Genomic DNA, 27,566 nt, shown 5'->3' on the forward strand with positions numbered 1-27,566 from the left:
CTTAGAAGCCATTAATGCCATCTGTAATATCAGAACAACATACAGATGGTGTATGAAGTTGTTTTGCAAATAATTGCATAATTATATACTTAGAAAATCCAAAGTATATCATTATGCAATTATTATTAAGAACGCTTCTATATTGCTTTTCAACAAAACAAGTTCACAAACTAGTTTATGCAGCCAAAGGAACAGAATGGTTCCCTACCCCAAAGGAGTGCACAGTCTAAAAAGAAAGACAACAGACAACCCTGCAACAGCCACTGAGTGGGACATGGTGCTGGGCCAAACAAGGACAGTTGCTATCCCCATGCCAATTTTAAAATGTGCTTCTTTGCCCAGTTAAGCAGGAGTTATTTACTAATCTAAGCAATATCAATCTCATCATTTGCAGGGTAAGGTTGGTGACAAATCCATCTTTGTTAACTCTAAGTAAACGAACAAACCAAGAATATTCTACCTTATAACAACATCTATCAAATGTCAAGGCTAAGTGTGTCTCAAATCCACCGGCAGCACCTGCTCTCCAAAAGGTCATACGTGGCTGCGGTGCAGTTCCACAGCAGTGTGCGGCCTTTTGGAGAGTGGGTGCTGCTGTTGTAAAAGTGGCACGGCAGCAGACAAGCAGGTAAAGAGCTCCTTACCCGCTGTTTAAAGGAAACCAGCTCAAACACCGGCACCCAAGCTGGTTCGGCGCTTCCCAGAGGAGGCACCAAACCAGCTCTGCACATCTCTACATTCTTCCCTTAGCAACCATTGCTAAGCCCAAATCTCTATCCTAAGACCTCAACAAACACACACAAATGATTATAACGTATCAAATACTCTACAAGGTTTAAGCAGGAGGATCTTCTTAGCTAGTGATCCTAGGAGGTCTGGCCCATTAGTAGGTTTTTAATAAGTCATGTGGTCTAATTGAAAGAAAATCAAAGAAGGCAAGTTGTATAGTTCTAGTTTCCTCTTACCTCATTAGTTCTTGCAGCATTTTTCTGCTCTTTTAATTGCTGCAAACAAGAAAATAATTCAATGGCATTTATACTAACACTTTTCAGTGTGGTACAAATATCACATTTGACTCCCAACGCATCATATGGCACTACTTTTGATAAGCAGACAAAAGGCAACATCCCAAGGGAAGTTTCTTTGTACCCCAAATCCATCAACTTATAGAGAAATGAGAAATAAGTTGATGTGAAAGTTTGCACTGACTGAGGATCATTCTCATTATTGTGTTCTCGGTCAGAAGGTAAAATCACAATTTAAAGAAACAGAAAAGAATACCAAATGTAGCATAAGTGGTTACTCCACTTTGAAAGTTAGAGAAAGGGCGATTCCTCCCAATGCTGGAGAAAGGTCTTATCAACAAGTTATTTCCTCTGGGGTGTGTGCAGGGGGAACCCCTTCTAGGTCAAAATATCTAGTTCACGTAAAAATAGTTTAACTAACAGGATGTTGGAAAAATAGAAAGGGGGCACAGAAGGGCCTCCCCTAGACTCAAGATAGACCAGACTGAACTCTCAGATGTACAGGAAACCAAACCAAACCAAACAGGAGCACTGGCATTTCTACCCAGGAGACTTAAGAAGAATAAGTCTCCTTATTATGTGCCCAACTGTGCCTTAGAACAGTCGGTTGAATCCAATAAGCTAGAAAACCTAGGAGGACTGGCATCCTCCAAAGAATCCTGATGGGTGACAATATGAGGACTGACAGGAAATGTGTTACTAGGGATGTGCAATTGCCCTCTGGATCAAAACGCAGAGTGACCTGGAGTTGGAGAAGCAAATCAGAGAAACGTCAAAGAGAGACAGATCTGTAATAATGGGTGACTTCAATTACTCTCACATAGACTGGGCAAATTCACGAGCACCCATCTTTGTGCCAAGCTTACATGAAGCTTCCCAGGCAACCCTCACAATTACCCCAAAAAGTTCAAAGAAGAATTCACTATAATCTGCCTAAAGGTGGCTTTGGACTCAACATGATGCATTAAGTGCAAGGGACTCCCACTGTCTTTATGGTTCTGTTTGTTGTTTGATGCTTTTCACATCCAAAGCCACTCTCATTAGAAAGCAGCTCCTTTACGTCTCATAAGTGGACTTTAACCACAAAAACTCAGGCTACAACAAAATTGTTTTGAAAGTGTTGGAAGACTCATGGTTGTTTCTGATGCAACTGACGAAACACAACTACTCTTCTGGAATTTGCTGCCAATATATTGGATTCTCCAGAACAAAGCTTTGGGTGAAACTAGCCATCAGCTTCCTATTGAGGATAGTCATAAATAGCATCAGTGCCAGCAGCAGCCCTGTTTAGATGTTCTTCTACTCGTGGCTGCTCTACAGTGTCCACGAGAGCACATCTGTAAGCCCTGTCTTGACTCCGTCTTTAGCTCTGCTCCCTTGTTCTCCGCAATTCCTCCCCCACTCCCTTCAGCCCCTGTCCGTTCCTCCTCCCCACCGTCCCTTCAGCCCCAGTTCTAAATATGTTTACTTGGAAGTCAACTCTATCAAAATCAAACAGACCTTTCTTGGGGGGGGGGGGGCGGGCGGAAATACGTTTAGGATAGGACTTTTAACGCAAAAGTCACTATTTATCTTGCAGAAATCTACCATATGAGACAAAAATTGTGCCTCTTTTCCCCTTTCTGACATGCACTTTGGCCTTTATGTGACATAGATAGATAGATAGATAGATAGATAGATAGATAGATAGATAGATAAAATTTATTTCTCCGGGGTGCTGCCACTATTTAACAGGAGGAAGAAGAAAAAAGTGTAGGTTTAAAGTACTAAATTGGAGCCTTAGGACCTTTCCAGTGCCCAAGCTCATCCTAGAACATGTGGAACAATAAGAGAAGAGGGAAAGAGTGAGAGATGTTCTTTCTACTGTCACCCATGGAGGGAAAGAAAGCCTCTGAGCATATGCAGGGAGGCTCTCTACTGTCACCCACTGAGGGAAAAGTGCTTCTGAACATATGCAGGGAGGCTCTCTACTGCCAACCACTGCAGGGACCCACAGACACTTCTGAGATTGAAGCTAGTGGGTGTTCCTTATAGGAAGGTGTGAGCCCTAGAAGCTCTCGTTTTAGTCTGGAGCAGAGGGGAGGAGGTTCCCTGCCAGGCTCTAAGGGCTCCCCTGCACTGGCCGCGCGCTGCAGCTCTGCACACTCTGGAGGGGCGCAGGTGAGCACACTTGGCTGCCCTCTCAACCCTCTGGTTCTCCCGCAGCATCGGACACCTTCCCCCATATCCCACTCTCCTCGGCCCAGCAGCAGTTGCAAGAGGGGTCTGTAGGCGTCTCTCATTGCCAGGGTAACGGGCAGCCACAAAGGGGCCTTGTGGTGAGTCGATGGAGCCTGAGGGGACTGCAAGGGACAGAAAGGGCTGTTGTTGTCTCCTATGTTTGCCCTGCTGCCACATGAGGTGCCCAGCTGTGCTTCTTGAATGGATTGCTGTTAATCAGCGTCATCATCTTGCTTCCCATATCTAAATGTTCCAGTTTAGTCTTAGGTCAGCCTCAGTTCGTTCTCCACCCCCACCCCCTGCACGTCAGCCCCAGTTCATTTTGTTCATTTGTTCTTTTTTTAATGTACAACACTTGCTCTCTCTCCCCCGCCCCCCAGTTGCTGGCCGCTGCTTTCTCTCCCCCACCAGCCAGCTGTCCTGGCCATCCACTGTCGCTTTCCTCTCCCCATCCCCTCACTCGTGAACTCTTGCAAGAGCTGCCACACATGGGATTAGCAACAGGTATGACTTAGAGAAATGTATATAAAGAAGACAGATGGCTCGCTGTCCCCAAAGGGCTCACAATCGAAAAAAGAAACCTAAGACAGAAACCAGCAACAGCCACTGGAGGGATGCCATCGTGGTCTCAGGGATGTGGCAGCCATATACAGTATCCACACTTTGATAACACTTTAGCACAAAACTTGACAAATCCAAGGCTCCAAGGAGCCATGGTGCCTAGAAATTTAACTGTGGTGTCAAGATTCGGATATTCAGCAGCAGAGTCATTGAATGAAATCTTTATTTGTCCCAGGCAACCCTGTTTCTGATCTCAGTATGTTACTTGTAAAGGGGGTGAAAAGAAGCCCATTTACCCTCCCCAAATAATGTCTACCATTTATAAAGTTCCCTTTATAAAGAGATGAAGGGGGGCGGGGGTTCAAAGAAGAAGCTACAAATCCACTAGAAAAGGGGGGGGGGAGAAAGAGGAGGGGCACAAGTAGAGAATGATGAAGAGAAACCACAGAAAACTTCCAATCAGACCAATCCTGCAAAAATTGCTGAGGACTGAGATTTTCTGCACGCACCTGTGCCTGCTTGCACGCGCACACACACACACACACACATACACACACCACACAAACTGCAGAAGCTGAAACACAGACAGATTGCTGGATGCAATGGATATATGGACTGTGTTCTCTCCTTACACAAATATCAGAACCACAAAGTATAAACAATGTCCATGGTAAATGCAGTCTCAGGAAGTGATCTCACAAGTCAGAATAATAAATTAAATCTCTCTCACCAGGTGTCTGAATTCTGCTGACAGGCTTCCATTAGACTCCTCCATGTTCATCACTTTGGTATTTGTCCCCAAGATGTTAAATTTTCTAAATCTGCATTTGGAAAAGTAAAATGAATGAATGAATCTGCAAGACAAAGCCATTTTATCAAAAATGCATCATGCACAAGCATGGGAGTCAACCTACCCTCTTACTGTGTTTCTCTCATTCACATCTCTGAAAGGGAAAGAAGAAAAAAATATATCAGATCTACGTGAAATACAAAGCATGTTTATGGGGAACTGATCAAGAGGGGGGAAAACTGAACACAAAAAGATTGCATGCCTAATTCTCAGATTATGTTTTATTCCTACTAGATACATTCTAGTAGCAAGAGGATGTCTTTTTAATTTGAGAAGTGCCCTTCCTTTTAGTCCATGTTAATGAAAATGAAAATTGTGAAACTGGGTGCAACAGGGGATTTATTCAAGTAATTTTGGCCCAGTTCAAATGCCACGTGGAACCAGGATCGAAATACAGTTCTGTATGACGTCCCTGATTCCTAGGGTTGCATACTCCCGGTTTGCTCACCAAGAAGTTTACACAGTACAGTGGTTCAATCCAGGTTTTGTGTGATGTCTAAGCCAGACCACTGACATAGGTGAAGTGGGTGGTTGGGAGAAGGGGATACCACAGTGAAGTTTCCTTTAATCTTATCTGGTGTGCCTGCTACTGAAATTAGCTGAATGCACTACTTTTTACACCGGAATATGCTCACCGAATGGTTGCAAAGGTTTTTGGTTTTTTAGAAGGAAATTCTGAATATAATCATCATATTTTAACTGTTTTATTGTCAAAAGATTTTTAACACTCAATGATCAGATCAATAATTCCAAAATGACATCAAGTCCGAGAAAAGTAGATCTGTCTCACAATCAAATTTACGATGATTCCAATTTACCATATATGATCACTATTCAATAAAATGAATAATGTTTGTCATTCAAATCCTACAAATTCCAAACTATTCTTTTACTTCCCTTTTACAAACACATTGATCAAAAATACTCTATTTCATATATTTAATTTCCTGTAAGTGTAATCTATGCAAAATGTCTTTGCCATGTCATTGACGGGCCTCACCTACTATTTCTCTCTAAACAAAGGGCTGTGTAAGAAAGCTATGAGGCTGTAGTAGCCCAAAGGGAAAGCAATAACGGCTGCTCTAACAAACAGTCAGAAGAGAGCACAAGTAACAGAGCAGTGACAGCTACTGGGTCTACAAGAGTGATCTTCTCGAGCACAAGGTCAACATGTCTAAGTGCTGATTCAGACTATACATCTGTTGGCCGGCCTAAACGTCCCCCCTGTTAGCAAAGAGGCACATTTTTAAAGTGGTGAGTCTCTACTTAGCAGGGGGAGAGCAACTGGCCCATCCATCCAGAGCACAGCATCCCTCCAGTGGCTGTTGCTGGTCATCTTATGTTTCTTTTTTAGATTGTGAGCCCTTTGGGCACAGGGAGCCATCTTATTTTTTTATTTCCATGTAAACCGCTTCAGGAACTTTTGTTGAAAAGCAGTATATAAATATATTTGTCGTATTCATATTCCCCCACCCAACCAATGCACTATCCTGCTGCTGCCTAATCACACAATTAAATATAAATGTAATCTGATGGTCAATTAGGCATGATTAAATGGCAGCAGACCACCCAGACCCCTCTCCGGGATGCTTAGGATGGGCCCGTAGATCTAGCATCCAAATTGATTCTAATAGGTTACTTACTTATCAAATACAACCTGGACCTTTAATTTGTAATTCAATTCCTGTAGTTTCACCAGCAATCTAGAAAAACAAGTAGCACAGATGACTCACAGAATAAAATTATTGCACTTTATTCTTATCACAAGCCTCCCATCTTCTTCAGTCTCCAAGGCCCCTGCATAACACTTCCTCCCAAACCTCTTCTGTCTACATAACCATAGGAAATGTGGTTCAGGCATTATACATTAAGATTGTACATAACCCATGCCAGCCCATATGAAGGGGCTATGTCTACTTGTTTCACTAAAAATAAACATAGCACAAATGTTTGTAAGAACAATCATGTTCTTACAGCTGCAATCCGAAATCTGGTCTCGATGTATCCACTGAATCAGGAAAGTAGGTGGTGAAAGCGAGATAGTACAGTACATAAAGAATCAACAGAAGTTTACAGATGTGATTAGCATCATAAACCTCTTTTTAAAAATAATTTGTGTTTTACTAAAGTTGTCTCTCTTTGGGCACCAATTTCCTCACTGGTTTGACCAAGGTGTGTTGTAATTAAGTTATAACATCATGTTTAAGTTAAAATGGTGTGTTTCTTCAAAATAGTTTGCTTCTTCAAACTGGGCAAACAGGCACTTTAAATGTGATGGCTCTCTTATATTTAACCATCCTTATTCAACTCAGCAAAGCATTCCTTCAGTGGATGTCACTGGTGTCTCCCTTGGTGTTGTTTTTTTTAGACTGAAAAGTGCTCTGGGATAGGGAGCCATCTTCTCATTCCTTTAGCTATGGAAAGAGCTTTAAGAACTTTTTGTTGAAAAGTGGTATATAAGTGTTAATAATAAAGTGGTATGGTCACAGATAGGAGGAAGTGATGTTAAAAGGGTGCTACAAAAAAGAGAAGGAGCAGGGTTTTAAGACCAGAGTTACTTAGACACAAATCAATGCCTGTTTTTAGAAAGAAAATTACCTCAATTTTACCGTAAATTGCACTCCAGTCTTCAATACCAACGGCCTCTGAGGATGTGTGGGCATACAAGGCTGCCTTTCTACTACAAATGAACTGGACAAGGAATAAAAAACAGGCAACTCAATTTTGCTCAGGAAGAGGGTATGAAATGTATAACAAAAAGTACACCAGAAGGCATCAAGAGGTTTGATCTATTTTTAATCTTCTTTTTACAAATTATTTGGATAAAATGATACCACAGCCAGGAGGACTGACCCTTCAAGTTACCCCTGCTGACCTGACAATTGCCTTGCCATGAGTAAGTATGCAAATGGAAACTGCAAATTTATGCAAATGGAAATGGCTAATCCCTAGGGCTTAAAAAAAACAATCAGCCCAACTCCACATTTGTTCAACAGATCTCTGTCCCTGATTTTTCCCCCCTCTAGCTGGATGGGATACCAGCAGAGAGGCTGTAAATGTATCATTTGCAAGAAACTATTGCAAATGGCCAGAGAGCTCAAGAGACTTCTGTAAACAGCTGGAAACATCTGCCAGTGGCACCAGCCACCATGGCACAGTGGCTTGCCATGGCACCAGCCACTTGGTTTGCTTTGAGAAGTCTGCTATCACAAGTAAAATACCTGCTTCAAACAAGCATAAGAAATATTGTTTACCATTGAATAAGTTGCTTGAAGAGGCCCAGTGTCCGGTCATGCAATCCTTTTTTGTGTTGTGTGATGGGGTCTGAATCATATGTAAACTTCTGCTCCAGCTCCTCCAGTTTCTTAAGCTGCTGGCGAACTTGCTGAAGACTCTCTGCTACTGTTGTAAACCTGCCGTGACAAAATTTACATATTTCTTTTATGTGCTTATAGAACACATAATAAGTCAAACAACCCAAACCACAGCAGTTAACAAACAATGCTAAAAGCAATATCACAGTTAACATTAAAACCGGCAAGTAAAAGCCTTCCACCAGATCAGGAATGTCTTTACTTGCTTTCTGAAAACAGCTATAGAAGGAATTAGTCTCCCAAGGAGGAAGTTCTATAAATGAGGCCCCATCACTGGGAAGATCTCTGTACTGAATTGTGGATAATGGTGGGCCAGAGAGCAAGGCAAGACGTTGAAATCTGAGCAGGTTCATATGAGAGAAGGTGGTCTTAGGGCAACTTAGTCCCATATCATTTCAGGCTTTAATTATTAAAACCAGCACCTTAAAACGAGCCTAGATGTGTACTGGTAGCTAACTCATGTGGGCCAAAATAGGCGTGATATGCTTCAGATGCCCTGCTGCCATCAAACATCTGGCAGCCAATATTTTACCACATTTGAGGCATCCAAAATGGCCATTCAAAAGCATTGGTCCAGTCTGGATGTCACCAATGCATGGGTCTGCTTTCTCTAGAAAGGTAGTGTTCAGACACAGAAGAAAGCAGGCTCAAGATCTCAACAGCAGTGTTGCTCACGGTCTTCGAAACTGAACATTTACTTGACACTTTCAAACCCCCCAATCCTTTGGCAGCCTCCTCCTTGGCAGATGAGCCCATAAAATACTTTCACACAGCTGCATGTATGCACATAAAGAGATGTGGTTGGGATGTGCCATGACATGATTCGGAAGCCGAATCACAGCACAAGCCCTTTAAAATCGAGGGCTTTCCCAGCCCCTTATAATGCAGAGGAGAGCAGGTCCGTCCCTGCCCCTCTGCTCGCCGCCATTGCTGAACTGGCAACGCTTCCCCCAGTGATCAGTGTGTGCCAGCGGTGCTCTCTGCCCCCACACGGCGCCAGCACGCAAATGGCCTCCGCACATTTGTGTAGTCAGCAACCGTGGTCAGCGTGGGGGCAGCAGGAGGAGAGTGCGGTCAGCATGCACGGATAGCTGGGGGGGGGGGAGTGCTGCCAGTTCAGCAATGGTGGTGAGTGGAGGAGCAGCAGCAGCAGGGATAGGCGTGCTCTCCTCTGTGTTAAAAGGGCTGGGAAAGCCCTCAATTTTAAAAGGATTGTGCTGTGATTCTGCACACATCCTTAAGGTGTGGACTGGTGCATTAGAAGACATCTAGTACTAATAAAGCTGCCCATAACTACCCTGACCCAACAGGATGGCCAAATTTTGTTTTACTGCCCAGCAAAAGCGCCCCTGATCCTACATTATCCCCTGTCCTCTATACTATACAAGGCTTCTCTCTTTATGTTATTTTTTTTCTCTTTATTTTATTTATCAAATACCCACCCACCCACTGCCAAGAAAATCCCAGCGACATACCAGTTTTGAAGCTGGTCTAAGCATGCATTGGGTGGGCCACCAATGCAAGCAATTTGTTGTCGGCCCTTCCATTCAACCAGTTCTTCTCTGATCAAATCATTTTGTGTGCGTTCGGTTAAATTCAGCAAGGCTGTTATTTTGCGTACCACATCCTAAAGTGAGTGAGATCACACAGTTTAAAACACACAGGAATTTGCATTCTAAAAATCAATGTACAACAGCAGAGGTATTTCAAATGTCAGTCATAGAATATAATTCCATTAGACAGAAAAAATAAAACTCAAGCCACAGACACTGATGTAGCCAACAACAGAAATCTTCCACATTGCAAACTCAAAGATATGCGAAACCACAAATGTTCAAACATTCTAAATTCAGAGAAGCATTTCCACAACACGTTTTCCGTAAGTAAACATCTCTGTGTTGCAAAGCATTGTGGAGAGTGACCCAGGACACACAATCAGCTCATACAAGGTGCTGAACAATCCCATTCAGTTTAACGGTAGCCCTTTGCTATAATGGGCTTTAATCATGGTCCCTAGAACTCATTCAAAACAGGGATGGGCAAGCTCTCTTGCAGGGAAATATGTCTGCCGCTATCCATTTTCTTTTTTATTCATTCTTGGGTGGCTTCTGAGAAGCTTCAAGCTTCTCCAGAACCCACAATTTGAAAATCATTATACTACTACTTTGGACACATTATGCAAAAACCCAGCTCCCTTGAGAAGTCTATAATGCTGGGGAAAGTTGGAGGAAAGAGAAGAAGAGGACAGCCAGCAGCAAGGTGGATGGACTCGATTACGACAGCAACGAATGTACCACTGAGAGACCTAAAAGGCCAAGTTGAAGACAGATCATCCTGGAGAGAAACTATGTGGTCGCTAAGAGTCGATACCAACGTGACGGCACTTAATCACTCAATCAAATCCAGTTGAGAGTGAGAGAAAGAAAAAGCAGGCAACAGTTTAGGTTAACTTAAGGAGGGCTTGCCACTATTAAACCAAAAGATCACCTGTCTCAGGACGCCAAGGTGCAAATACATTGTATGGAGCTGTACTTTTTCCTTTCTATAGTCATCTTGGGTCATACCGTTGGCCTCACCTTCTGCAGAACAAATCAAAGCAGAAATGATGCATAAACTACGCTGCATGCATTTTAATCTTTTGAAGGCACTGAAGAACTTGCAGAACCATGCAGGTGTATCATATGCCTAGCAGCTGAGGATATTGAGGGTGGGGGAGCAAGTTCTGTTCTTACATAATGCATTCCTCTCTTCTTCAAAAAGACAGAACGACTGCCAAAACCAGTAAGCTGTGTTCCCTTGGTTAGTATTATGGGGCAAGTTTGACTGCCAGAATAACAGAACTTCCATCTGTTCCCCTAGGCAAGCTTATAGTCTAGGCAAGCTGTGGAATGCACTCCCAGCATATATCAAAATCAGAATCATTTGATTTATGGCCATAAGCCAAACAAAATTAAAACTTTAGACTGTTACCAGGCATAAATATACAGCATGAAATAACTAAAAGATACATAATCAGCCTCATAGAACCCCATGACAAGAGGTCAGTTTCATAGCCCCATATTAAAATTTAGCAACCAGTTTAGTAATACCCACATTAACATCAGCAAGATAAAATGAGTCAGGCCTGCCTGGAAACTGAACAAATAAAGGGGTCAATAGTTCTTTCCTTGAGTTGCAGAACAGAGGGCAGTACAAAAGTGCCTGAGCAACTGTTTCTAAGCAGCCCTCTCCACAAGAACATAGCCCCCAAACAGAGGAATCCTTATAAAACCTTCTAAGGAGCAAGGCAGAGGGTAGGACATTCAGCCTGGCTCTTGCAAAGGCTGACCTCAATTTGACCAGATGGAGCGTGGAGAGATATTTAGCAGGATGATTTCGAGCAGGGAGGGAAATACCAAGATATATGGGAGAACAACATCTATTCGCTAGGGAGACAAGGCATTAGTATTCAGTGTCTCCAAGACGTTGGGTCATAATAGCCTTGGCGCTGGTAAAGGGACAGGGACAATAAACTGGAGGAAGAAAGCCTCAAACTCAGCACCTTTTTGGTAACCACAGATAACCAAGAGTTAGGGAAATTGTCCCTCTACATAAGCTGAATATACAATGATCCCTGAGAGCCAAGGCAACAGTTAAGCCAGCAAGTTAACATAAGCTCCCAAGCCCGACAGACAATGGAATAGGAACCTGACTCCAAACACAAAGTGCCCTAAGAAACACATTTCGGCACTCTAAAGATAGCTCTGAGAAATCTGGACTGAATATTATCCAGCTCCGACTGTATCCCCTGAATCCATAGTGGAGCCCCAAAGAGCATTTGAGCTACAATCCTGACTCGGAACACCCTGAGAGCCATAGGTATGTATTGGCCACCCTTAGGGAAGAAAAAAATGAAGAAAAGCATATAATGTGGAACGTGCAGTATGGATCGCATGTAAACGCTGAAATTTCCAATTAAGGTTTGATTGAGAATAAATACCAAGATATTTAAACTTTAAAACCTGGTCAATCTTAAAATGGTTGATACTCCAGCTGTAAACCTTCCTGGCGTTCAAGAACACCAACACCTTGGATTCAGCAGAGTTGATAGAGAGATGGTTATCATTACAATATTGGGCGAACGCTCTCAAAAGTCTAAGGAGACCAATTCGGGTCTGGGACAAAAGGATCGAATCATCAGCATATAGGAGCACCAGAACCCAATGGCCTGCCAGCTTGGGGGAGTGGCGTCTACCTTATTCAACTCTGAGGCCAGGTCATTAATAAACAATTAAAGAGGGCTGGGGCCCAACATATATCCATAGCCTGGGCTCGTTGCTGGCCTTCAAGAGAACCCTAAAAACTGAATTGTTTGGCCTGGCCTTCCAAGGTTTTTAAATTGTCCTTAAGTATTTTTAATCGGTTTTGAAAGACTTTGAACTGCTTTAAATTTGTTTTTATTCTGTTTTAAGCAGTTCAATCAATCATATTGTTACAGTCTCAGACCAGCAAATTTTAAGCAGTTTATTTTAAATGGTGCTTATTCTTGTTTTTTAATTGTGCCTTTGGGTGGGGAGGTATAAAAATGTAATGAATGAATAAATAAATAGAATAACTGAAATTTCTCAAAATGCATTGAGTGTTAACTTCTGGACTTACATGAATTTTTGACCTCATGCCCTCAAATCAGAGTTTCTGACAAGCAGCATGAACAACTGAATTAGAATAACTAAGAATTCAAACTTCTTACCTCTGACCTGTAAAGTTTTGTTTTTGAAGTCATATTCATCTTGCAAGTCCTCCAAATTTTTGATGAGTTGTTCTATTTCCTAGGAAACACAAAAGCTTTTTTACTAGATATGTTAATATAGTAACAAGGGGAGAAAAAAATCGTAGTGATCATCCAACTGTTACAGTAACATTATTGTAGGGAGCCCCTTTCCTAGCACTTAATTATGGGTATCATCAGAGGCGTATCTAGGGAAAATAGCGCCTAGGGCAAGCACTGAAATTGCACCCCCTGTCCAAACATCTGACACCCATCTTTCAGATAACTTTACCTTAAAGTCAGCTGAAAAATACAAGTCAAGCTTGTTAATCTTTTAATATTTCAAAAACTATTTAGCAGTGGACGTAGCCAGACCAAGAAGATGCTGGAGAACTACTAATTTCAGTATGCTGAGGCTCATGAAATCCTCAAATATTATGCAGAGGTGTACTTGGAAAAACTAAAAGAAGTGCCTGTCTAATTCTCTGCTATTCATTGTAGCATCATGATTACATAAGTTTTAAAAATAAATGGAGAATTTGACTTTTCCCAGATACTCTGAAAATAATTTAACGATATGCAGAGTAAACTGTGTCACTGCTTGGAATATATTCTAGTATTTCAGAAAGACAGTAAAAATGAGAGAAAGAGCAAGAAACTCCCAGTGGGCCTTAATACTAAGGATTTCACACTGATTCAAAGACAAACTCACCATTAATAGCCATATTATTAAGACATCACATTTAACTCACTTATCACAAGAAGCAAAGTAAGAGCAACTGGATACAATCTTAGCTCATAAACTTCAGCTCAGTATTCACAAGCCCTGATTCTCTGTACATAGTGCCAATCTGAATATGTGTACAGTGACATTATATTATTTTTTTTAATTACCTGTAGCCCCTTCGGGGGACTTCTTAAAGGCTGTGGGGGGTCTGCAAAGTTTTCCCCTCCTCCCACTGACCTCTAGGGCCTCACAGGCACCATTTGAGCATGTGCGGGGGTCATTTTTTAAAATAATTTTTTTTAAAATGGCCACCGAAAACAAAATGGCCACTGGGCATGCTCAAATGGCCTCTGCGAGGCGTGGCATGCCCTAGGGCCTCACAGAGGCCATTTGAGCATGCCCAGTGGCCATTTTGTTTTTGTTGGCCATTTTTTTTTTTTAAAAAATTAATTTTAAGAAATTGCGCCCCCCTTCAAGTGGTGCCCGGGGCATGTGCCCTGCCTGCCCCACCCCTAGATATGCCCCTGGGTATCATTAATCATGGTTGTTGCTTCAATCCTGGTTAACAGTGAAATCATGCTATAGTTTACAGAGCTAAGCACTACCACCAGAGAAAATATAGAGAACCACTAGCAAGATCTGTTAGCACTCTGCAAATCAGAAGGCAGCAAAATTACCGTATGATAATTAAACACACACACTAACACACCAATACTGAAATGGGGCAGTTGAGTGCCATGTTTGAAAGTGAATAGTGTTACCCCAAAATAAGGTAATAGGTGCTGCATACTCCCAGGGACTCCCTAGGTGTGAAAGTTGATCAGTTAAAAGAAAATGACTCATATGAGCTTTCAGGACCTAGAGAATGTTAAAGATGTCACGTGGCAGGAGAGGAAAAGCAAGCAGAGCAAATCCGCTACTCAAGTCCTTAACCGTTTATAATGAGGCTATTCACACGATGGAGGAAAGCCCAGTTTTCCATCTTGGGGAGCCCGGTGGTTCAATGGTGGCTAGCCCACCAAAGTAGCTCTCCCCTTAAACGAGGTTAATGGAGCAAGCGTTCCACCAACCCCAGTTTTTTTTAATCTTGAGTCGCTGAGGTGCAGCTCCACACCAACTCACAAGGAGACCCTCAACCAGGAAACAACAAGCCTCCCGGTGTCGGGGGTCTTCCCAGAATGCCCCGCGCACTTGTGCGGGGCATCCTGAGACTTCCGGGGGCCAAATGGCCCCCAATCCCTGCCTCCCCTACTCCCTCTGTGACGGAGCCAGCCACTCATGTACAGGGAGAGCAGGCTTGACCCGCTCTCCCTGTCAATCCCCTCCCAGCTCAACACACCAATCATGAGTAGAGCCTCAATAAGTATCCTGGAGATGTGGACTAGGATAGGAGGAGTGAATGCCATGAGGTTAAACAACTCCCTTCCCTATACTATACAGGCAAGCTTCAGGAAGGAGAAAAGGGAAAAGGACACCAGCCCTGAACCTGAGCTCTTTAGCACTACAACATTCCTATTCTCCGCTGGCTGGAAAACATGGGATACACGCCAACGTTTTGTTGCAGGTCTCTGCTTGTGCTCAGGTCTGCATCTGCCTGCTTTCAGCAGCTCTGTACTCTCAGGCACAAATGGATCATTCCTTGGGCTCATCCTGCAGCATGGTAATGGAAAGCAGTATTTGCAAACCCGTTTTAAATGATGGCTTCATATCCTGATGTTTGGTCAATCTTTAGCCACTGTTCCAATATTTTTTCAGAAAAGCAAAACGTGGTTAAGTGTTATTTCTGCAAAAGACTAATGTGTGTTCACACGATCAGGTTTGTTGCTTTTCGCTGTGCCTCCTCCCCACTACTAGCAAACCCGAACCACCTTTGCATGGCAACTGTGTCAACATTTGCTCTCACCAGGTAACAAGGCCACAAGTGCATGTTATGACATAAGCACTGATGAACTGCTGTCTCTGCATGGCTCACTGTCCAAATGGTGCTGGGTTTTGCTCTTACCTATCTCAGCACATCCACTGACATTTTCCCCAAACAGGATCCAGTTAGCCAGGATACACCAACAAATGAAGCCGAAGCTACAGGGCTTTTCACTTACTACGACATTGTCCTTCACGTTTTTGACTTTTCCATCCAGCTCCTTCTGCCTACCCAGCATGACAGTATTCTGCACACTCCCAACTTGCATCTGTAATTGGAATGGAGGGAGAGAGAGAAAGCAAACAATAATGCACGTCAGGGCAGAGCATCCAAATGGATGGCAAGACGAGACTTCACCCCCAGCACAGAGTCAACAACAGTGTCTCCTCTTTGGCAGAAGGCAGCAACCAAGCAACTTGCTTGAGACATCCAAGCAATGCACACTTCAGAGTTGCTCACCAATTGCTTTCAAAATACAGGCAAGGGAAACACAGGGCATGGGGCATTAAAAACGCACTACAAACACTGACAAGTTCTAGTGCAAATTCCAGGTAACATCCTTCATCTGCATCCTTAATAATGAGGTTTTGTTTATTGTACCCTGATATTCAGTTACCTAAACAATGTCCCATTGATTACACGTAAGTAATGTATAGCTCTACATTAAGCTAGATGTTCAGAAACAACCCTACTGAGCACTTAAGAGTTTAGAAGCAAGTCCTGCTGAGCTTCCTTTTCACTTATCTACTTGTTTCTGACTCTTTAGTACTTTTCACCATTTCCAGATGCATCATCAGCACAACTGCAGGAACCAGACCTTTCCTCCCATGAACTTGTAACTGCTAAAGTATTATCTGTGGCCTGATAACCAGAACATATATAACCCCAATCTTATGTAACTTACACTGGCTACCGATTTGCAATAGGCTCAATTTAAAGCACAGGTCTGAGTCTTTAAGGCAGTCTTGTTTTTACTACTTGCCTAGTTCCCACAGGTAATCAGAAATCTATGTCAGAGCAAGTGGCACTGGCAGGGCTAATTTCTTTTTTAACTGTGCTTCCGTGGGCAGCGGCAGCTTTAGCCATGCTGGAAATACTGATAATGCTCCCAATGGCCGGCTTCTGCCAATCACCCTTCCTGCTCCGAATCAACCCATTCAATGTAGACACGCATGTTACCAAGCTGGTCTTGTAGTAGCAAGTATGAATTGTCCCCTTTGTTAAGCAGGGTGTGGTTTGAATTTGAATGGGAGAAATGTGTGAGTGAGCACTGTAAGATATTCCCCTTAGGGGAGGGGGTTGCTCTGAGAAGAGCATCTGCATGTTTCCATGCAGAAGGTTCCAAGTTCCCTCCCTGGCATCTCTAAGATAGGCCTGAGAGAGACCCATGCGTGCAGCCTTGGAGAAGCTGCTGTCAGTCTGCGTAGACAATACTGAGCTAGATGGACCAACGGTCTAACTTGGTATAAGGCAGCTTCCTATGTTCCCATGGCCGATGATGAGATATGGACTGGTGCCCCTGACCCTTGTGTCAGGCTGTCAGCCAAAGCCCAGCACCAATCTGAGGCTGTGGTGTTATCCAGACACAGGCAGGCACTGCCTGGCTGCCTTCTCTGCTTGTAAGATGGTGTTGTGGCGAGAAATGGACAGTGGCAGCTTGGCTCTCTTTCTGTCTGTGTAATATTTTCTTTGTGATTGCTATGAGATGAGCTCCATGTCTCGCCCTGGACTAACTTTTGCTTCACTCCCTGCTCTGGTCTGCTCTGCAATCTGCATTGCAAAGTGTACTCACTCAGTCAAGAGGTAGCTGAAGACACTGCTGTAGTTGAACTTATGGCTATACTTGCTGGCTGCTAAGAATCCTGCTGTGGCAGCTACTGCAAGTGAGGACAGAGTCATAATTGCGTGTGAGAGAGCAGCTTGTGCCAAACTGATGTTACTGCAGCACAGGTATTGTGGCTAGCAGTGGATTCTGGGTCAGTGATTCTTTTTTTGCCATCTTTGGACTGTGTGTTTGGCAGAATGTGGTATTCTGTGTTGGGAGGGACTGTGTGTGCTTCTGTGCTGCAGTGTTCTTTTTCAAGGCAGGCTTGCAAAATGTATGCACTCTGCTTGTTTAGCTCATAAGGAACAATGGGGAACTCGAACCACCCCATTGTTCTCCATGAGTAGGTCCTAGGGACACCAAAATGGGTTATGTGGTAGGGCATGACCCAACCAACTTACCACCCAACCCACAAAACAATCAGGCAATCAGGTGATTTTTAATTAATTTTTGAATTTTATCTGGGTCAGTGGGTCACTATCCGGCTATGGCCAGCTGGTTCGACAAATCAATTCTTTCTTTCTTTTGCAATTCGATTCAAGATCAAATTGAATCACAAAAAAACAATTCGTGCGCACCCTTATTAATTACATGGCCTCCCATACAAGCCTGCCTGAATTTTAAGATCAGAGGCTCTGCTCTCCATTCAGTCAGTACCTGAAATTAGCTGGGCAGATGTAAGAGACAGAGCCTTCTCAATTGTGGCATCAAAACTGTAGCATGCCCTCCTTATGAACAGCCATTTGGCTCCCTCTCTTCTTGTTGCTGCATGAACATTGCAAGCTTAATTTTAGACTCTGTTTGGCCCTCTGCTCGTGACAGAAGAAGATTAATCTAAGTCTTGACATATAGGTCTCAGGATTTGGGGCAGTGCTGTGCTGAATGTAAGCTTCACAAGGTCACCCAACCCTGAGTCTAAAAAGGCAAGGAAGGAAATTTACCTGATCTGCTGACTGGGCAGCTTTGAGGATTTTCCTTTCTTCATGCAGACACTTGGAAATCATCATGGCCATATACATGGGGTCTTCCTCAAAAGTATTCTGGGTAACAGAACAAATAACAGAACTGCATAAATGACAATGCTTGGACATTCTCAGGCTCCAAGGTACACCGAAATCGGGGGTGGGTGGGTGGCTATTACTACTCAACTACATTACCTCAGAATTTGACAGGAAAGCAAACTGCTTCAGTGGAACTTCCAAGAAGCGGAGACAGAGCCTATTTACACATCCATCGGGGCATGCAGAAGCACCAGAAAATGTCTATGTGCACATGTGCCTCTTGTCAATTTTTGAGTCTCTGTGCCTCCATTTTTATTTACTTTTGATTTTGTGGACCTTTCAACTTGATACTGCTGGGGTAAGGCTTAAAGCTGGATCATGCACACCCATCTCACTGCACAGAACTAGGTTGCCACATTTGGGAAGCCAATACACAGAAACTTTACAAGCAGGTTTCCTGCAGCTCAAATGGTTAGAAAAACAGGAATGTTATATCCAGATTGATCCTGGAGACTTTTTGCAGTACCTTGCGATACCAAATTTGTGTGAATAGTTCAACACACATTCAGACTGTGAGCCAATAAGAGTTGAACAAACAAACCAAAAAATCTGCCAAAGACAGCCTTTGACCTGAAAACATGCTAACCTGTTCCCAAGATCATTATACACATAGAAATCTATCAGTGACAGACTACAAACATTTGTCTTGTGGTGTGTGCACACCTATGACAGAGAGAGTGTGACTCTGCTGATCCTTTAGGATCTCTCTGCGGCTTTCGATACCATCGACCATGGTATCCTTCTGAACTGCCTGAGGGAGGTGGGATTGGGTGGCTTTACAGTGGTTCCATTCCTACCTCTCTGGTAAATTGCAGATGGTGTCACTTGAAGACTGTTGTTCTGCAAAGTGAGAACTAAAGAGTAGAGTTCCACAAGGCTCCATATAGTCGCCAATACTCTTTAATATCTACATGAAACCACTGGGAGAGATCATCAGGAGGTTTGGTGCAGGGTGTTATCAATATGCTGATGACACCCAGATCTACTTCTCCATGTTGACCTCATCAGGAAATGGCATAGCTTCCCTAAATGCCTGCCTGGAGGGAGTAATGGGTTGGATGAGGAATAAACAACCGAGGTTGAATCCATATAAGATGAAGGAACTGACCAGGGGGGTGGGGTTGGGACCCAAGAGATGGTTTAGATCTGCCTGTTCTGGATGGGGTCCCACTCCTCCTGAAAGATCAGGTACATAGCTTGGGAGTGCCACTGGACCCAAAGCTCTCCCGGGTTTCTCAGGTTGAGGCAGTGGCCAGGAGCGCTTTTTATTAGCGTCAGCTGATACATCAGCTACGTCCCTTTCTGAAGGTAAATAACCTTAAAATCAGTGGTACATATGCTGGTAACCCTCAGGCTTGACTACTGTACTGCACTCTACATGGGACTGCCTTTATATGGAAACTAAAATTGGTGCAGAATGCGGCAGCCAGATTGGTCTCCAGGACAACACGAAGGGACCACATAACACCGATTTTAAAAACTGCACTGGCTGCCGATATGTTAATGTTGGTTATTACCTATAAAGCCCTAAATGGCTTGGGCCCAGAATTTTTAGGAGAGCGCCTTCTTTGTCATGCACCCTGCTGCCTGTTATGATCTTCTGGAGAGGTCCAGTTACGGTTGCCACGGGCTCATCTGGTGGCAACCCAGGCTTTCTCTGTGGCTGCCCTGGGGCTCTTATTTCCCTGCTGAAATAAGAGCATCTCCTTTTCTGTTTGTTTTCAGGAAGACCCTCAAGACTCACCTGTTCTCACAGGCTTTTAATTAGAATTTTAATAATTTGTTTTAATAACTGTTTTATGCTATCGTTTTTATTGTGTTTTGTGGATTTTAATCTGTGAATTTTTATATTGTTTTAAATTTTGTACACCACCTAGAGATGTACATCTCAGGCGGTATAAAAATATGATGAATAAATAAAATAAAAATAAATAAATGTATGTTTGTGTGTGGCAGGGTGGAATCTGTCCAACTGAAGTTGAGGTACAGAACTGCATTGACTCAGGCAAGCTTTTAATTTAGAGTCTGAAATTTTAATTTATTTATTTTTAATGACGCTTACCCACCTGGGTTTCACAGCACAGATAGGCTCTTCATTTTGTTGTTGTTAACAACAATTTATACATTTCTTAACTACAGCATTCAAAATAATATAATGTACACAACAATAATGCACTGTCTTACCCTCAGCCTATAGCTGATCCCTCAAATCATATGTCCATTTTAAGCCCACACACAATCACATGCCATAAATAACCCCCATATTAATATTGGTTCTCTCCCTTGCACAGTAAACAAAATATTTTTTTTAGAAGAGCTCTGATTACAGTGTCAAACAGTGCTAGTTTATGCAACAGAGAACCATCACAACACATATAACACTAAGAAATTATTCCAGATTCTCTGAAATACATCACTTCCTCTCTTAAAACAAATGCCTTTTTCAAGTGCTGCCAAAATCAGTAAACGGGAAAATTTCCCTTTCCTGTGAATTCTTTTTAATTGCTTGTCTGACAGTGGTCCAGGACTCTGGAATTCTCTTAGTCTGCCCACTAGAAGGTAGGTTCCTGAGAGAAAGACTTGCTCAGAGATGTGGCCTAGGAGAACCCTCCCACTTCCTCTCAGAGCCAGTCCCTATGACATGGCAGTGACAAGGAACAGATTGAACCCCTAAGCCTATATACACGCTCTATGAGTCTGGAGACTAGGGGGGCTGAATAAAAGGAGACCCAGGCAGATAAATTAATTTAATGATGATGAATTGGAATTCTTCTGGTTCTCTTGTCTGTCTCACTGCTTGTCCTTGGGTAATCAATCACTGGACCTACAAGGTCACCAAAATCAGTGCTGATACACCCCAGACAGGGTGCCCTCCACCTGACCCACCCCAAAGTGCCTGTATGCTAAGCCTGTCCTCTATGCAACCAAGGAGCTACCTCTATACACCTCCCAAGTACATCCTGGCCTTTCATCTTTTGGGGAGGGGGATGCAATGTCTCTCCAGGCCTAGGCCTCTATGCTTCTCCTGCCATGCTTCTAGTCAATGTGCATAGAAAGGGATAATGGAGCTTGTGGGTGGCCACAGGAATGAACAGCAGTCCACACTGCCCACAACAGACCATTGTAGTATCTCCTGCAAAGTCCCCCAACATGAGGTTTCTCAGCCACACTTTATAAATGTTGGCAAAATGGCACCAGCCAGAAGTAGGGTTTCCCCTTCAATATGGCAATGCCCACTGCAACGCCACCACTCAAATGGCATTCATCTGCCTGAAAGTGGGGCTTTCCCCTAACACAATAGCACTCATTGCTATGCTGCCACTCAAATGGCATCCATATATCGCAAGAACAAAACAATACAAAACCCTCAGCAGGCCAGCACTGATGCTATCAGCCTGGGGAAAGGGATGGGGGCATCTGAGGATGTGTGTGTGCGGGGGAGAGAAACTATTTCATCCATCCTCACCAATTTACTCCCTCGTGGCTGAGGCACACTTAGGCCAGGGCCAAACAGGCTGATGACAAACCTCACTTTGTCCTTCCCATTACCGGCAGATGAGCCTGGTCCTGGGCCCTCTTCAGTGGAGTTCTGTGCCACTACCAAGAGCTAGAAAACTGTGTCTGGGCATGCTCACCCTCAGTGCTTCCCAGTCAGGAAGGGAGAGGGACTCACTGGGAGTTCAAGAGGCAGCACTGATCTGGCCCAAACTTCAAAGCAGGCAACTAATGATTTAAACTCCTCAGATCTTTCTCAGTCACCGTGGGGGGGTGGAGATAAAGAAATGGCTATAGCCAGCCCCTTTGACCAGGCTGCAAGTGTGCATCTTAGTCACTGTGGAAGCAGTAGAAAGACTGACTTTGAAAGGAAGTGGGAGGCACTCCTGAGGCCACAATCGAAGATGCCTTTCTTTAGAGAACCTGCCTCCCAATGGATGGTCTGGAGAGCACCTCAGATTCCTGGCCCACTGGGTGGCAACAAGTAGAGCAGAGCGTAATTCACGGCTCCGCCTTAAGAAATTCCTTTATATTTCCAATTTTGAAATACAGTATTAGATGCTTTGCCAATATCAATGTTCAAAGAAGTCACGCCGTTTCATATTTGGACAGTTTCCATTCACTCAAAAGTAACCCTAATATTGTTATTTCTGATGTAAAAACAAAGCTGATATTTATAACCATATCATAACCCTTTCTAAAACATCTTTCCAGAAGGAGCACACAAATCTACATTCCCAGCATAAGTAATTCAGCTACGTGTATATTACATATCTGACAATCATCACGATTTAATCATTCAAGAAAGGAATCACATGCTGGAATCAAATAAGCTTTAAGTATTTTTGTTTTGTTTTTGTTGAATCAGTCTTTGCTGAAAATCAAATTAAGCCTTACTATTAGCCAATGCCACTGTCCCCCTCCCCCCGCCCCTTTTAGTATCAGTTCTACATTCACATCCTTCTTCCATTTATCGGTCTTTATGCAGAGTTGCTAAATAATTTGTTTTAATAAATACACAAAGAGATTTACTGACTGTCCCTAACCGTCACTCAACTATTACCATTACTAACTGTCATTCAAAATCTTATTAAATCGGGAAACTCAGTGGGCCCTTCAGAGCATATAATCCAATATCCTTGTGCCAATCTCGTTCATTTGAAAGAGGCTGTTAAAATGGGAATTTCCAGAGCTGCTAAAGATTAACTAAAATAAACATACCTGTAGGTTACGCTTGCTCTTTCTTATATTGTGCTGCAGTAAGAAGTTGTTCTCTTGTGTAAAACGGCTGTACTGATCATCTAGCTGTGACAGAAGGTTCTGGAAGAGCAAAGTAGCTAGAGAAACATCACTGGCAGCATGGTCCCTAGGAGACAAAAGCATTTGAAGAAGCTGCAACTTGTATGTTTTCACTTTCAGCCATTTATTATTTTGCTGTAATTCTTGCTGCATGGAGCAATCTTGCAAAGCTTCTCTAAGCACTTCCCTCTAGCTACAACAGACAACTGCAGCAACACAGTGGACTGCACCATCCCCATGTCCTGAATTGGCTGGTGACAAAGAGACACCATGAGGAATGTTGTGTAAGTAAAACAGTCCGTTCCTCATCTTACACAGTTGTTTGTTGTTGATGTGGGTTTTTTTTGCCAATACGAGACCTACAATCCTGCTTAAATCTAGATCCTTAAGCTTAACTGGGCTGTGAATCAGGAACTTAAAATGCAATGTGAAATGTGTTTCGTTACAATAAAAAGTTGCATTTATCTTAATAGAACTTATTTCCTAAGCAAGCACAATTCAGTCTATGCTCCACATTTTCAAGCTCCACTGATCGCAAGAGAAGAGTTTCAGGAATCGCACCCTTCCTTAGGACCACAGTCTTATCAAACAGACATATTATACAAGCTAGTCTCTCACCAGTCTTGGCTTTCCAGCCATTGGGCCAAATACTGTCTGATTTCCATGGGAAAGCTGTCATCATAGAGCTGGTGAACTTGTTCCAAAAACCTGGAATCCAACTGCTGTAGTTTATACCACTGACTCATCCTGTGGAATAAAACTGCATCATAATAAAACTGTACAGACTGCACTCTCTTTTTAACTCTCTGTCAGTAAAGATCTGGGCCTGGTTCAAAACTTATGTTCATACTCTAACCCTCCTTCCTTCGCGCCCCCACCCCACATGTACTCCTCCCCCTCCCTCACCTTTCCCCCCTCCCTTTCTCCACTAACGATAACTATGGCTTACTACTGATATCTGAATTGCTGCACCCAGTTACAGTTAACCAGGGTTTGCTCTCAAACTGAAGACTAAACCAGGGTTGGATGTCAGTTTCAATCTGCTGTTTGAGAACAAACTGTGGTTAGTGGCAACCAGGGCTGTCTCTAGCTTGTGCAGGGCCCATGGCAATAACAGTCTGCTCCCTGCTCCGCCATCATGAATAAATATTGTTTCAGCCCTGCCAAAGCCAGAAGAGCCTCTGCTGTGGGTAACCCGCCTAACTACTCCTGCCCTAAAACCAGGTTTTCGGAGCGAGCACTCCACAAACCTGGTTTTAAAGACCACGAGCAGCCACGGTGTGGCTCCATGCCACAGTTACTCACAAGTAGACCCCCGGAGAGGCGGCGAAAAGTCACCTCCCGGCTCCGGGGGTCTCCCCAGTATGCCCTGCACACTTGTGCAGGGCATACTGGAGCTTCCGGGGGCCGCGCAGCCCCCGAGCTCCCCAGCCCCCACTGGCTCCGTCACGGAGCCGGCAATCATTAGCCCGCTCTCCCCGCACACCCTCCAAAATCGGGTCTCACTGATCGTCAGACCCGGCTCATTGAGTAATGGTCTGACTCAGTTTACGGCAGCTTCCTGTGCTCCTGGGGAACCACGGCTTGACAATCATGGAGTTTTATGTTTTAATTCGGCCAATGAGAAAACAAAATTAATGGCTGTAATCAAGCACCACCTTAAAGATTCAATCTATTGGCGGACCACGAAGGCGAATCTTCCACTTGGAACAACAAGGGGAAGCATAGTCCAAAATCTGAATGCTGCTTTGTTTGTTTCAAACTTGCACATTACAAAATCCATATTTAAAAAGTTGAGAAAAATAAATTTCAGCCCTCCTGCATTACACATAGACCACAGAGTGTGAGAAACTCTGGTTTCTTCGCCCCTTCTATGGAGAGTCTGCTAGCTACCAGAGCTGGCTATGCTGCAACCTTAAAAACCAAATAAACAAATCGAAATTGTACACCAAGAAACGCTGGGTTTTGCAATCAATTCCAAGTATTCAAATAACAGACATCTTAAACAGAAAGTGAAAAAGCTTGCAGATGGATCATAAGAAAAGGATACAAAACTGAACTGAGCAAGTGCACTTAGGTCATTCTGAAGAATTCTATGTAAAGCAGCTATTATCCTTTGTGTTAGCCAACAGGTCAAGAAGCTCTTAGTTATGGGTCAACTATGAAATGTTTTCACCTCCAGACATACCCGAACAAGTCTAGAAGTGCTCTGTCTCTTCAGGCTTGTATTATTTATTTTATTTGTACAGTACCCCAAACTTCTGTCTCTGGATGGTTTACAGCAATGTAAACAAATTAAAACAGAAATTAAAACCTTAAAACAATTTAAAACCACAAGTCTAGTTTAAAAGCTTGGGTGAATAAATGTGTCTTTACAGACATTTTGAAAGATGTCAGAGATGAGGAGGCTCTTCTTTCAGCAGGGAGCACACGGCAGGAGTTTCTCTCAGCCCTATCTTGGAGATGCCATGGAGGGAACTCAGAACTTTCTTGCTCTTCCCAGAGCGGCTCCATCCCCTGACGGGAATATCTTACAGTGCTCATATGTAGTATCCAATTCAAATGCAAACCAGGGTGGACCCTGCTTAGCAAAGGGGACAACTCATGCTTGCTACCACAAGACTAGCTCTCCTCTCTACAGTTAAGGCCCGTCCCTGTATTAATTCAGCAACTAGAATTAAGGGGCATAATCTAGCTCCCATTAATGTTCTTTAATGTTTCACTAATTCCAATGAATGAAATTTAAGCACTTGCTCAACAGTTGCACACTGAAATCTGCAGGACTTAATCAGCACTTAGCTTGGACAGGATGGAACTCAATGCATTTTTCCATCAGCCCAGGACAAACTGCAGTCTGGACCAAGAGACCATTCTGGAAATCACCAATTAAATCAAATATCTTTACAGCCATTCTCCCCCTGCTTTCAGATCACATCTATGATTTTACCCCTAAGAAATGTATGAAGTTTGCAACTATCAGCACCAGACTCCGTTGCAATCAAATGCAGCTCGATCTCCATGTTTACTCAGGAGTACATTCTACTGAGCGGACTTACCGCCACAATAAGTGTGCGCTGAATTGCAGCCTGTTTATTTACACGTCTTTGTATGTGTGAGACGATGCACACACAACCAGGAAGAAAACCGAACAGAATAATGGATTTATTCTGCCATACCCAGGGAGAACTCTGCTACCAGACTTGATCGTCAGGAACCGAGAAATCCCTTCTCTCATACTGAGAAAAAGAAAGCTTCACACTCTCCTCCTGCATATTTTGCCCCAAATCCAATGAAAGTGGAGAGACAAACATGACAGCAGCGTAGGCGCGTTTGATTGCCCAGATCTGCGGTTCGTACCCTCCCTAAACCGCAGATCCGAGTGCTGATCGCGAATATTTGGGGAGGCAAGGAAATCGTCTTCTATACTAACATACCCTGTTAACATTTACTTTATAGTTACCTGGCCGCTCATACAACGACCCGTCGCTTCCGTCCTACCTTCTCCAGCAGCTCTGCAAAAACGAAACTACTTCTGATTAGGAAATATAAGGCAGCGACAGCCACTCACCAATTGGCGAGACACACTGGAGGATGCCTTTGAGCGAGCAACCAATCAGAAGCACACATCCGCTTTGAGAAATGCGGCTCTTACCATAATGTCTCTCCCTCCCTCGGCTGCTTAAACCCGCTCAACCCCTTCCTCAAACTGCGTTATGGTGGTTTAAGGAAGCGGGCTTGTTTGATCTTTTGTCTCTGTGTGTGGGAGAGTAAATGTCCTGAAGGTATTGCCCTTTCCCTCTTTTTCACTTAATATCAGTTGGAGGGCAAAACAGACTAGATTCCCAAGTAAGGTTGCAATGGTATCCACACTTACTTGGCAGCAAGAAAACATATTGAAATCAGCAGGATTTCTGGGGGCGGGGGGGGGGGGGAAGAGATGCATTTAAATGATTGAATGGGGCTGCAGGGCTGCAACCCAAGGCGCATCTTCTGGGAGTCATCTCCATTGAACACTGTGAAACCATACTTCCAAGTAACCATGTACAAGATAGATCTGGATGTAAGCTTAGGCTCACAACCTTATTTCCTTTTTTACATTTACTTGAAAATGTAACTCACTTGAAAATTCATTTTACTTGAAAGAACGTCTCATGGATTCAAGTTATCTAACTTCTGGCTCAGTCAAAGTATGCCTGAATTGTATCACAGCTCTAGTTAGGCCACTTTTAAATTTTAGCCTGCTAGAAATTTTATTATACATAATCCCTATTCACACACTGATATTAAGCGCACATTCAGTAGCACATTTCCCATCTGCACTGGAGAGTGTGTGTACCAAGGGTCATTTCTAAAAATCAACAGACGTGTAGTCGTTCACACAGCACATACATCTATCTGTACAGACACCTCTACACACATTCAGTGTAATGTCTGGAGAGGGTAGGTATATATTACAAACTT

At 43.4% G+C, this 27,566-nt stretch overlaps 1 protein-coding gene across 3 annotated transcripts in view; it reads right to left on the bottom strand.

The window, feature by feature from the left end:
- The window catches only part of STAT1 (signal transducer and activator of transcription 1), a 44,371-nt gene extending 17,676 nt beyond the window's left edge, over nt 1-26,695 (bottom strand). For 2 of the 3 annotated variants that reach the window (XM_053273480.1, XM_053273495.1), the window contains exons 1-14: nt 26,566-26,695; nt 23,724-23,852; nt 23,028-23,172; nt 18,192-18,290; nt 15,604-15,693; nt 12,760-12,838; nt 10,518-10,609; nt 9,506-9,657; nt 7,911-8,069; nt 7,255-7,347; nt 6,300-6,359; nt 4,721-4,750; nt 4,537-4,627; nt 966-1,004 (exon numbers count right to left, since the gene is read on the bottom strand). In XM_053273480.1, coding sequence (XP_053129455.1) covers nt 966-1,004; nt 4,537-4,627; nt 4,721-4,750; nt 6,300-6,359; nt 7,255-7,347; nt 7,911-8,069; nt 9,506-9,657; nt 10,518-10,609; nt 12,760-12,838; nt 15,604-15,693; nt 18,192-18,290; nt 23,028-23,172; nt 23,724-23,851 — 1,257 coding nt within the window. In that variant the 5' untranslated portion in view covers nt 23,852; nt 26,566-26,695. Of the gene's footprint in view, nt 1-965; nt 1,005-4,536; nt 4,628-4,720; nt 4,751-6,299; nt 6,360-7,254; nt 7,348-7,910; nt 8,070-9,505; nt 9,658-10,517; nt 10,610-12,759; nt 12,839-15,603; nt 15,694-18,191; nt 18,291-23,027; nt 23,173-23,723; nt 23,853-26,161; nt 26,182-26,565 lie in introns of those variants that run through there. The other variant, XM_053273489.1, reaches the window with a different exon arrangement.
- Nucleotides 26,696-27,566: the final 871 nt, after the last annotated feature.

The sequence above is a fragment of the Hemicordylus capensis genome, chromosome 1 (assembly GCF_027244095.1).
Source record: "Hemicordylus capensis ecotype Gifberg chromosome 1, rHemCap1.1.pri, whole genome shotgun sequence".
Lineage (NCBI taxonomy): Eukaryota > Metazoa > Chordata > Lepidosauria > Squamata > Cordylidae > Hemicordylus > Hemicordylus capensis.